Source organism: Rana temporaria, unplaced genomic scaffold, assembly GCF_905171775.1.
Source record: "Rana temporaria unplaced genomic scaffold, aRanTem1.1, whole genome shotgun sequence".
Taxonomy (NCBI): domain Eukaryota; kingdom Metazoa; phylum Chordata; class Amphibia; order Anura; family Ranidae; genus Rana; species Rana temporaria.
The window spans coordinates 38,555-51,416 of record NW_024404540.1 but is presented as its reverse complement, the minus strand read 5'-3'; the positions used below and the strand labels follow the sequence as shown (position 1 = coordinate 51,416).

At 48.4% G+C, this 12,862-nt stretch overlaps 1 protein-coding gene across 1 annotated transcript in view; it reads left to right on the top strand.

The window, feature by feature from the left end:
- LOC120922163 (extracellular calcium-sensing receptor-like) overlaps positions 1-10,449 on the top strand; it is a 45,551-nt gene extending 35,102 nt beyond the window's left edge. The window contains exon 8 of the mRNA XM_040334628.1: positions 9,542-10,449. Within this exon, the coding sequence (XP_040190562.1) occupies positions 9,542-10,449 (908 nt within the window). The remainder of the gene's footprint in view (positions 1-9,541) is intronic.
- The last annotated feature ends 2,413 nt before the right edge of the window (positions 10,450-12,862 follow it).

Genomic DNA, 12,862 nt, shown 5'->3' with positions numbered 1-12,862 from the left:
GCCAAGAGTGTGGATCCTCCAACCTGTGAATGTTTTGTGTCATCCACAGATGGCCAGGAGATTGCTGGGCCATCAGGCCAGTCTGCTCCATCCCCTGGACAACAGGCTGCTTAAGAGCCCCAAGAAAGCCATGAGTCCTCAAGGGAGGGGAGTGGCCACACCTCACATCATGAGGAGGTTGAGGGGGAGGAGGATGAGGGGGAGGAGGATGGGGATGATCGGATGAACCTTGCCAGGGAAATCCTTTTGACTTCAGATGTGGTTCCCCCTGAGGCTACCCCTGAGGCTACCCATGTGGCTGGCAGCAGTCAGGCCTCCATCAGGGATAGCCCCTCCCACTCCTCCCCCAAGTGTCTCTCTCTCCCCTCCTCCCAGGCCAAAAGCCTCAGCTGCAGGCAGGAAGGCTACCCAGAAGACCAGGGGGTGGCCGAGCCAATCTTCAGAGGGACCAGGCCCGGCAGACCCAACATCTGGGTCAGGTCACCCGGACTTTGGCCCAGATGGAGGACAGCCTGGGCTCAATTAAGGACTCGGTCAGTGAATTGAGCACAAACTCCTTGGCGGTCATAACATGCATTTGTGACCTGCAGACCGCCACAGCAGGCGTGTCCCTGGAGGTGAGTGCCCTGACCCAGACTGTCCACGCAAACACCCAGGCTGTCCAGGCCAATACGGCTGCCCTCACTGTGGGTCTGACCAGGATATAGCCGTGGCCTTGGAGGGCAGGCCAGCAGGAGGACAGTCACCAGGGGCGGCTCCTCCTTCCCCTGCTCCCCCCCCATGAGTCTCCCTGGTTGGCCGTGGCCGTGCCCGTGGCCGGCCCAGGCGTAGCTCACGCCGCCGCCATTAATTTTGGTTGTACTTTTTATTTTTTATTTATATTCTTTTTTTAATTATACTGGGATTATGATTTGGTTTATGTGTGTGAATGATGTATGAATGTGGGGGTGACATTCCTGATGAAAAAAGGGTGTCACCCTCAGTTTTGGTGAAGTAGGGATCCCCAGGACCAGGGAGAAGTGATCCCAGGTCCATGTGAATGGTGTATGAATACACAGTAACATAATTGGAGCCATGGCGTGGCGTTGCTGCTCCCTAGTACCATGGGGGGGTACTTGGGTCTAATCCAATTTGATGAGGATGTGATGTGTCTGTGCTAGGGACCACAGTGGGTGTGCATGCATCCATTCTCATTGTGCCATGATTAATGTGTGTGTTTACTGTGCAAAGATGCATTCTGCGAGGCATCTCCTGGCTGCTGTTCCCGCAGAAGAGGGGGTACCCTCGGTTACTAAAGTCACTAGTATAGCTATGAGCATGGATGCCCCTGGCATGTTGGGATACAGATTGTTGTCCTGCAAGTGTGTGTGCTCAGCTCTTCCCTAACGGTGTTGCTTTAGCTGACATTTACATGGCTGGTGTAAAGTTAGGGCAGCTTTTATAAGGTGTAATTTTACACCATGAAACTAGCAGATGCGCACAGGGCCTAGCCTACGCCGCACAAGCATACTTTTGTGGATCGCCCTATCTCCTTTATTTGCATATTAGCATAGAAAATCAATGGTGTGTCTAGCGTATGTTGCGCTTCAAGATGCGCCGGTGTAATCGTTTTACGTCGGATGGAAAAATCTGGTTTTCAGGCGTATTTCGTTTTGAGGATCAGGCGCAAAGATACGCGCGGCGCATTTTTCAATTACGCCACGCATCTTTAGATACGTAGGCGTAAGTGCTTTGTGAATCTGGCCCTAAGTTACCACTGGGATTTCTCAATTTGTAAGTGTGAGGGGGTTGAAGTGATTGATTAAGCTTTCTGGCAAACATGGTCAAGGTCGAATTACTGTGCAACAGGAACCTAGCCTTAGACCATATCAGGGATCTTTCGGTCTGGTCGGAGAGAATTTTATCAAGTTACCAATCTACAGTTATTAATTTGTAGTAGTAGGTCAGGGGTGTGGGTGTGCATGTGTAAATGGTATAACTTATCTAGTTCAGTGGTTAGTCTAGTAATATCAATCAATCTTTGTTTTTTTTCTTCTCTGCCACTAATTGGATATGGTGTCCTCTCATTACCGCCTTATGGGCAGCCCAAAGGACTGAGGGGGAGATGTCATTCATGTTATTGATGGCGAAATATTCTGTCATATGTTTTGCAAGCTGTGAGACTATAATGGGGTCAGTGAGTAGAGACTCTTTCAGCCTCCAACCTGCTACGGAAGGTCTAAGGCCTATGTGGGAAATGTCCAAGGGGACCACCTGATGGTCCAACCATGGGCAGGGGTGAATGGCTGCAGAGGTGGAATTCTGCAAGGAGTATAGGAGAGCAAAACAGGTAGTCCAATCTGGAGTAGCTGTCATAGGGGTGAGAGTAAAAAGTATACTCATGGGCACCTTCATTGTGAGCCCTCCAGGAGTCCACTAGATTGTGTGAGTGCAACAGCGTCTTTAAAGTTTTGGGGAACGCATTGAAGGCACTGCCAACCCTGCTTCTGTCAAGAGCAGAGTGCGCCACCAAATTGAAGTCCCCTCCCAGCAACAAGTGCGGAGAACTGTATTTGTCTAAGATCCGAAAAAAATTCTTAAAGAAGGTTGCTTGGGAATCATTAGGGGCATAAACATTAGATATTGTGACCCTCTTACCTTGTAAGGAGCCCTGCATGACAATAAATCTACTAGCTGGATCTTTATAGATATTCTCAACATCAAACATCAAACTTTTTAATGAATATTGCCACTCCTCGGGACCTAGCCCCAAATGTTGTAAAATATCCCGGGCCAAAAGATCTATCAAAATATGTTTTGTGGTTATTTTCGGAGAAGTGAGTCTCCTGTGATAGAATGATGTCTGCCCGCAGGCACTTGTAAGCGGAAAATGCTTTTTTTCTCTTTTGAGGGGAATTAAACCCCCTAACGTTATGGGAGATAAATTTAATGCCCATTTTAAAATTGTAAGACAGATATGCCCATATATAATTGGGGGGGGGGAGTCCCAAGGAGTAGGCTACCGGTGTCCCGCACCCCTGTATGGTGGGGACAATCGGGAAGGTCTGTAGACGAGCATATACCAATATGTAAAAGGGTCTAGCATAAGCCATAAAGGCAAGTGTCATGGATCTTAAGATATTAAAGTGTTTCTACTTGACATCTGTTACACAGGAGAGGGACATTCAATGCAAGGACACCGGCTATTGAAATGCTAAGTGGAACCAGCTAGAGAAATACCTTTTATTGTGCTCTGCAGGCTAAGAGCGGGTGTCGGAGACACTCCGTCTGGCTAAAAAACTATGGATTGAAGGTTAATTGAATCTAGAATGTATGTGTGAAGATGTATGTGTTTATTGTTCTAAAGGTCAGAAGCCTCCTGTCAGCTGTATTGAATTAGCATTCTATTGTCTAAAAGGAAGGTAACCTCTCAGAGGTAGTAATTAAGTAGACCGGGTTATTGTGTACATTGATTACCCCCTGGGGCTTCTGTCTCAATACACAAGTCTTTCTATCCAAGCTATTGGACCAATCCCTGTTGACAATTTCAAGTCCTCATTTGCATGGTCAAGGAGGACTTGAGTGAAGACTGGATATACTTTACAATTGACCAATAGGAAAGCGGTTGTTGGGAGTGGGATGTTCCAAAATTCTGTATAAAAGTGTGCTGTGTACTTGAAATAAAGAGTCCTGCTTGAACTTACATACAGCCTGCCTGGTGTTTGTTCTTAATGGGTCTGAATGGCACATAGCTGTAGTTCGGACCCCGGAACCTTGGATGACTGGACCATCAGACGCTGCAATCTGCAAGCTGACTCACTGGTAGCAGAGGAGTGTCGGGAGAGCAGGACCTGGGCGAGGAAGGATCTCGTCACATTGGTTGGCAGCGGTGGGATTTGCTCTCCAGTTACTGGGACAACTCCAAACCACCACCATGAATGACCAGCTATGCAGCCTGGAGGAGAACCATGCTAAAAGACTTGCTTGAGAGCCGTGGAGGGACCGGTGGGAAGAACAAGACCACCCTGATCATTGCGCTAGCCGAGATGGATCAGAGGGATGGTGATGCAGGACCCCGGTCAGTTGAAGACTTGTTCCAGCAGCGAGTTCAACAGCGGTTGGCATTATATGGTGCGAACCCATCAGAGACCGCCATACAGAATACCATTAGAGACCTCCAGCGGCAGGATGAGAGAGAACGAGAGCGACAACAGAGAGAACGAGAGCGGCAACAGGAGCTGAGAATTGCAGAAATACGGCGATCGGTGACAACGCCTAAAGAAGCAGCACCAAATGAAAGAAGAGGAGAGGTACAGATATCAGTAACCATGGAAGAGGAATTCAGAAGGAGGTTGCGAGAGAAGCAGATACAGCACAGAGGACCAGTATCAGAGGAGGTCCTGCTTGGATGGTCTGATTCGATCCGCTGCGAACTCTGGAAAGAAGCGCTAGCCCGCGAGCAGCGACACCAGGGAAAAGCTCTCCCCTCCATCCATGTAAGGTACTGGTCACAGTATGAAGTACGGATGCTGTTATTGGGGGAACAACCAAAGCAGGAGTGGACAGCAGAGTTAAGCAGGCTGATCCGGGAAGAGATGCGGTTGGACGAGAGCTACAGAGCCCTCCGGTGGTATGTAGTCCAAGAGTGCCCGTGGTCAGCGGATGACAGCCCCACGGAAGGCTTTGACTATGATGGCCTGGGATTGTTGTATTGGAGGATGTCCAGGGATCCCAACTTTGGGAGCGATCGGGAGTGGCGTTGGGAGGAAATTATGGAGCACAGAGAGCGAAGACTGAATGTCCCGGAAGTGCACTGGTTACAGGAAGATTTGGAATTCCTGGCCGCTCAGGAATGGGAACTGGAAATCGCCTACAAACAGCTGCTAGACTCCGCTCAGCAGCAGGGTGAGGTTCCCTTTACCTGGGACTATGAGGAAATATCAGCTGACAGTGATGAAATCCTGGCTGATGAATCAGCAGTGGAAAATCGGGAGCTTGCCATTCCCAAAGCTGAAGTGCTGACCGCAGGGCCGAGCTCTGCTAACCTCTGCTCAGTACCCATAGCATCTTCTGGGTTCCATGGACAGGAGATGGTGAACCTCTATCCCCAGACACCAGTTGTAGAGACAGGGGATTTGATAGACTTTTCTGCTGAGGAAGAACAACCTGGGGAGCCTCCAACAGAAGAGCTGGTATCAGGGCCAAACTTCACTGTGCTCTGCCCAGCACCAAGGACAGTATTTGTGGAGTTACAAGGAACTTCCCCAGCTGAAGCGCTGGTCACCGGACAGAGGGATCAAGACCTCTGCCCCACCCCTGTGGCAGTTCCGGAGGCTCAGGGTGAGAAGATGGCGATCACTCCCCAGCCACAGATTACAGAGTGTATGGACTGTTCAGAGGATGTTATGGATTATGCACCCCCAGCAGAAGTGCTGGCAACAGGGCAGAATGCTAGCCATCTCTGCCCAGCACTGGGACCAACTGTGGAGTTCCAGGGAGCCGGGGCGGTTGGCCCCCCTCCCCAGCAACAAGCTGAGGTGGTAAAGCTCGTACTCCCAGCTGAATCACTGGCAGCAGGACAGGATGCTACTGGCGGCTGCACCCCACTACAGCTTGAGCGGATATCGGTGGATGGGACTGTGGAAGAGCTGGCAACAGAGCAGAGTGCCCCATGCCTCTGCTCTCAACTAACAGGAGAGGGGGTTCCTGTGGTAGTGGATGGGACTCCGATCTCCACGGACACAACCCCAGAACATGGTGCGGCACTGAGACAGGAGGATGTCGGCTTTGCTTTGCAAGCACCGCGGGATTTTTACCTAGCATCAGTGGATGGGACTGCAGTCTCCACTGGTATACCCCAGGAATGGTGGCCAGTTGGCCCAGATTCCCAACGGCATGATGAACTGAGCCCAGCCACCCTGTCTTCTCTCCAGCGGCTGAAAGGACTCCAGGGAGAAGGGCCAGTCCAGGCCTCTCCCCAGCGGCAGGCGTGTTCTCTGATAGAGGCAGAGATTGGCTGGGTGAGTAATGCTCCGTTTGGGACAAGTTATCTGGGGTACTGGGTGGGTACCGGAATTGGGGTCTCTCCCAGTGTTAGTCTCCTGCCAAAGGGGGAGATGTGTGACAGACCTAGCCGGGACAGGGGCTTTTGGAGAGGACTGAATGTGAGCCTCTTGCCATCCGATTATGGGCCAGGACCTCAAAACAGGAAGGCAGATGGGTCATCCCAGTGGACAGTCCTGGAACCTTAAGACTACTTTTCCAACATCCTCGAGTTGACCCGTTTGGGTCCCACTGCGGCTGTTGGACTGTTTCCCAGGGGAAGTAATGTCATGGATCTTAAGATATTAAAGTGTTTCTACTTGACATCTGTTACACAGGAGAGGGACATTCAATGCAAGGACACCGGCTATTGAAATGCTAAGTGGAACCAGCTAGAGAAATACCTTTTATTGTGCTCTGCAGGCTAAGAGCGGGTGTCGGAGACACTCCGTCTGGCTAAAAAACTATGGATTGAAGGTTAATTGAATCTAGAATGTATGTGTGAAGATGTATGTGTTTATTGTTCTAAAGGTCAGAAGCCTCCTGTCAGCTGTATTGAATTAGCATTCTATTGTCTAAAAGGAAGGTAACCTCTCAGAGGTAGTAATTAAGTAGACCGGGTTATTGTGTACATTGATTACCCCCTGGGGCTTCTGTCTCAATACACAAGTCTTTCTATCCAAGCTATTGGACCAATCCCTGTTGACAATTTCAAGTCCTCATTTGCATGGTCAAGGAGGACTTGAGTGAAGACTGGATATACTTTACAATTGACCAATAGGAAAGCGGTTGTTGGGAGTGGGATGTTCCAAAATTCTGTATAAAAGTGTGCTGTGTACTTGAAATAAAGAGTCCTGCTTGAACTTACATACAGCCTGCCTGGTGTTTGTTCTTAATGGGTCTGAATGGCACATAGCTGTAGTTCGGACCCCGGAACCTTGGATGACTGGACCATCAGACGCTGCAATCTGCAAGCTGACTCACTGGTAGCAGAGGAGTGTCGGGAGAGCAGGACCTGGGCGAGGAAGGATCTTGTCACATAATATGTAAAAGGGTCTAGCATAAGCCATAAAGGCAAGCATACCAAACACATCACGATTTGCGACATCTGCAAAAAGAGTCCTGCAACCTAAAGCAATAAAACAGTAAAAGAAAACAAACGACATGAAAACTAGTGGGGTCGGGAGGGGAAAGACCATCCCGACAATAGGCAAAGGTAGTAACCTGTCAGACGTTAAACTTCTTGACCAATAGGACTGAACTGTCCAACACTCTTGGCAACCTGTTGGAGGACAAAAATGAGAAGAAAGAAAAAAAAAGAAAAGAATGAGGAAAACTTAGAGTATCTTCAAACTTCTCTTCCTCTGTCTTGAGGGTATCCACAAGAGTGGGGGGACAACCAAACGTGCACCGCTGTACGTCAGCACAGCGGGAAACAGTTGGGGTGAAAATGGTGCAAAGAGGAGTAAGCTGATTTCCAGGGGGGAGGGAGGAGACCCTGATGCAGGAAGGATTCAAACCCGCGAACACCTCCCCCGTAAATAATGTCAGTTCTCCTCAGCTGTCAGGGAAAGATCCTCATCCAGAAGAGGGAAAACACGTGGTGGGTCTGGGATAAGCGGGAAGAAGTATCCGATCAATTCAATCGCTCCCTGAGATCCTGCCTCTGTCTTCTGCGGTCTCTCTACGAGGATGGGGTGGACCAGATGGCAGACGGGCGGGGGGGGAAGGGCATACTAGGAAGATCCTTTTTTGCCATGAGCCCAAGCTTGATGAGGTGTTCCTTCCCCTCTTAGATGGTGACCACTGTGTATGTGGTCCCCTGGTGTGGGACCTGGAGTTTAAAAGGAAATCCCCATCTGTACCTGATTCTAGCCTCTTGGAGAGGTGTGGTGATCTTCTTAAATCTGCATTGCTTATCCAAAGTGGCCGGGGAAATATCCAGAAAAATTTGAACCCTGGTTCTGTCCAGCACAATGTTGGGGGTATTGCGGGAAGCCCTTAGGATCTCTTCCATCACCAGGTAGTCCTTAAGGCAATAGACTACGTCCCTGGGTGGTTTATCCACTGGAGGCTAAGGCAAAGGGCTCTATGAATCCTATCACAAGCAAAAGCATCCACAGGAAGCAGGGACTGGAACAACTTGTGTATGGCAGGGATAAGCTCTGTGACCGCCTCTGGGACCCCTCTGATCCTCAAATTTCTCCTCCTGTTTCTGTTGTACAAGTCCTCTAAATGGGACTGGAGCTGGGACACAGATTCAGTGAGAGATTTATGATCACTGCGGAGGTCAGAATAAGCTAGTTGCAGCTCATCGTGCTTTGTTTCCAAAAGATCCGTTCTGCCGCCCAGAACAGCCATCTCCTGCTGCAGAGTTTTAGTTGATTTGTGGAGCTCAGTCTGAAATTTCTCAGCCAGCTTCGTATACATGGCTGCTAGGCTGTCCTCAAGGTCTGCCTTAGTGAGCTGCAGATTGTACTCACTTTCGACGGACGAGTGTGCAGGGGAGGCCGCCAGGCTGTGTGCAGAGGTCTGAGCACGTTGTGATCCGGCGCCATCTTGAGGCTTCCCAGCCATCTCCCGGAACTCTAAGGCCCCATACACACGAGAGAATTTATCCGCGGATACGGTCCAGCGGACCGTTTCCACGGATAAATCCTCTCAAAGATTTCCGCAGATTTTCGATGCGATGGAGTGTACACACCATCGCATTGAAATCCGTGCGGAAATCCTCTGGCGATGACGTGTCGCGCCGTCGCCGCGATTATGACGCGGCGACGGCGCGACGCTGTCATATAAGGAATTCCACGCATGCGTCAAATCATTACGACGCGTGCGGGGAATCCCTTTGGACGGATGGATCCGGTAAGTCTGTACAGACGAGCGGATCCATCCGTTGGAATGGATTCCAGCAGATGGATTTGTTGTGCATGTCAGCAAATATCCGATCTGCTGGAATCCATCCCAGAGGAGATTTCTCCGCGGAAACAGATCCGCTGGCGTGTACACACCATAGAATCTATCCGCAGAAACCCATTTGCTGGGATTTATCTGCGGATGAATTCTATCGTGTGTATGGGGCCTAAGGAGGTAGTTCGTTGGGGTCTTTTGCGCTGGTTTCCCGCATCGAGACTTGGAAGACGGCATGCACGGCTCTTTCCCCCGGGGGTGCAGGTAGGATTGGGTGCGTGTATCGCAGTAAATAGACCCAGAGAAGGCGCTGAAGTCCCCGCTGTGCTCGGAGCTCTTCTCAGTTGCGACCGTCCAGCTTTGTGCCGTGCATGCGCCCCATTGAATGTGTTTTATAGCAGAAAGTATATTTTTATTTTATATTTTCAAGATTGTTGGTCTTTTTTTGTTTATAGCACACAAAGCGCAGAGGTGATTGAAAAATGGCCTGGTCATGAAGGGGTTAAATCTTCTGGAGGTCAAGTGGTTAAGGAAAAATGCAAAAAAAATATTTAATACAGTGAAATAGCGACCATGCCTAATGTTATTTTCACTTCTTTTTACTCTACAGACAGTGAACTCTGCAAGAAGTGTCCTGAAAATGAATGGCCTAACAAAGCTAAAACTATTTGTAGTGACAAGGTCAATGAGTATTTATCATACGAGGAGGACATTCTAGTTTTATTTTTTTCTATAACTTCAGTCATATTTGCTACAACATCTCTCCTTATACTTGGACTATTTGTTTGGTTTCGGAGCACTCCCATAGTCAGAGCCAATAACCGGAACCTCAGCTTCATTCTGCTCCTCTCCCTCATACTGAGCTTCCTTTCTGTATTCCTGTTCCTTGGCCGTCCTGTGGATATTACCTGTATGCTGCAACAAGTCACTTTTGGAGTTCCCTTCACCATCTCAGCATCTTCTATCCTCGCCAAAACCATCATGGTCTTCATTGCTTTTAAAGCCACCAGACCTGGAAGCTCTTGTAGAAAATGGGTGGGAGTCAAACTTCCCAATACAGTCATGTTATTCTGCTCATCCATTCAGGTTATGAATTGCATTCTCTGGTTGTCCATCTCTCCACCATTTCAGGAGTATGACATGGACTCCTATCCTGGGAAGATCATCATTCAGTGTAATGAAGGGTCAGTTATCGGCTTCTACTCTATGTTGGGTTATATGGGGTTTCTGGCAGCTGTGAGTTTTCTTCTGGCTTTCATGGTGAGGACATTACCGGACAGTTTTAATGAGGCCAAGTACATCACCTTCAGCATGCTGGTGTTCTGCAGTGTCTGGATTGCCATGATCCCGGCCTATCTGAGCACCAGAGGGAAATACATGGTGGCTGTGGAGATATTCGCCATACTGACCTCCAGTGCTGGAATATTATTGTGTATGTTTTCTCCAAAACTCTACATTTTACTTTTCAAACCTGAACTGAACACAAGAGGGACAATGCTGGGGAAGAGAATTATGTAAATGTAACACATTGATTCAATGTATAATGCTGTAGATCAGATTAAACAAATTCAGTCATATTGTTTCCATCATCATCATTATGAATGACATCATCATCAGAATTATGATTTTTGGGGACATTGACTGCCTTCTGTCTGCCTATTGTACATAAGTGGATGGAAGGTGGATGTCACAGGATTGGATGATATTTTAGAGCTTCATTTTTTTTCTTGCTCTTACACGCCCCCCAGCATGCACAAGCAAAGTACTGTCACTGCATTGTCCATTGGACGGTGCTGATCACAAATAAAATGCTGTGACCAATCAAAGCATGACACAATGTAACCAACACCTGAAGATATCAGCTTGCCCCCACTTTGCCCTCACACACTGATTGGAAAGTGATAGAAAAGAAAGATTCCAGATCACCAGCCAGTACAAGTGGAATCCAGTACCAGCAGTACCAGAAACAGCTTCAGTCTTCCTTCTATTATCATTCATCCCTCTACAGCACAGATATCAAACACAAGGCCCACAGGCTGAATACGGCTCGCCAGGCCTTGACATGTGACCCTTCAACCCAGTTTTGTAGCCGGAATGTGGAACTCCATTCTAGTTCTCACCCTCCGCTCCTCACTATCACTTGTAAACACAGAAGCCTTCTATGTTTATAAGGGACATCTTTGTGTTCCAGCATGACTGTCCGCCTGGGCACAAATCAATCCAGCTCCATAAAGACATGGATTGATAAGTTTGGTGTGGAGGAACTCAAATGTCATGAACACAGTCCTGACCTCAGCCTGATTGTGAGTCAGGTCTTCTCATCCAGCATCAGTACCTGACCTCACTAAGGCCCCGTACACACGAGAGGATCCATCCGCTGGAATTGATCCGCGGACCGGCTCCAGCGGATAGATCCCCTGGTGTGTACAATCCAGCGGATCTTTTTCCGCAGATTTTTATCCCCTGGGATAGATTTCCAGCGGATAAAAATTTGAAGACATGTCTTCAAATCTATCCGCTGGAATCCATCCCAAAGGATTGATCCGCTGGTCTGTACAGACTCACCAGATTAATCCGTCCGAAGGGATCCCCCGCATGCGTCGTAATGATTCGACGCATGTGTGGAATTCCTTATATGACAGCGTCGCGCACATCGCCGCGTCATCATCGCGGCAACGGCGCGACACATCATCGCCAGAGGATTTCGGCGCGGATTTCGATCCGATGGTGAGTACACTCCATCGGATCAAAATCCTGGCAAATCCTCGAGAGGATTTATCCGCGGAAACGGTCCGCTGGACCGTATCCGCGGATAAATCCTCTCGTGTGTACTAGGCCTAAGGTTCTTTTGGTTGAATGGGCAAACATCCCCACAGATACATTCCAAAATCTTGTGAACAATCTTCCCAGAGAAGAGGAGACAGTTATAGGCACAGAGGTGGGGGGGCCACTCAATATTAATGACCATCATTTTGAAATGGGATGCCCAATCAGCCCATATAGGTGTGAAGGTCAGGTGACTACACATATTTGGCCATTAACCCCTTCAGCTCCGGAAGGTTCACCCCCCTTCCTGACCAGACCATTTTTTGCAATACCGCACTGTGTTTCTTTAGCTGACAATTGCGAGATCGTGCGACGCTGTACCCAAATAAAATTGCTTTCTTTTGGTGGTATTTGATCACCTCTGTAGTTTTTATTTGTTGTGCAAAAAAAACGATAATTTTGAAAAAAAAGATGTATATTTTTACATTCTGCTATAAAACACATCCAATAAAAAATAAATTATAAAATCAAATGTATTCATTAATTTAGGCCAACATGTATTCTGTTTTTGGTAAAAAAATCCCAATAACCATATATTGATTGGTTAGCACAAACTTTATAGCATCTACAAACTATGGGATGGATTTATGCAATCTTTTTTTTTCACTAGTAATGGTGGCAATCAGCGATTATTAGCGGGACTGCGACATTGCGGCAGAAAAAAATCTGACATTAATTGACACTTTTTGGAGACCAGTGACACCAATACAGTGATCAGGGCTAAAAAAAAGTACTCGTACTCCCGCAAATACCCCCGATACCAAAATAGAATACTTCCCCCCCCCCGCCGCCGACGCATCCCGCCGCTACGCCACATCCCCGCTTGGTTAATACGGGCGGGGAACATTACAGATTTCATTTGAATAGCTGTAGTGTTTCCCGCCGTGCCGCGTATAGACACTCCCCCTTGCTCGGGTGAACTGTCCAATCCCGAGCAAAGGGGGAGTGTCTATACGCAGCACGGCGCGAAAGACTACAGCTATTCAAATGAAAGCTGTAATGTTCCCCGCCCGTATTAACCAAGTGGCGGCACGGCGCGGCAGCATGTACGGTAAGGGGGACATGGCTGCATATATGGGGGGGACATGGCTGGATATGGTGGGAC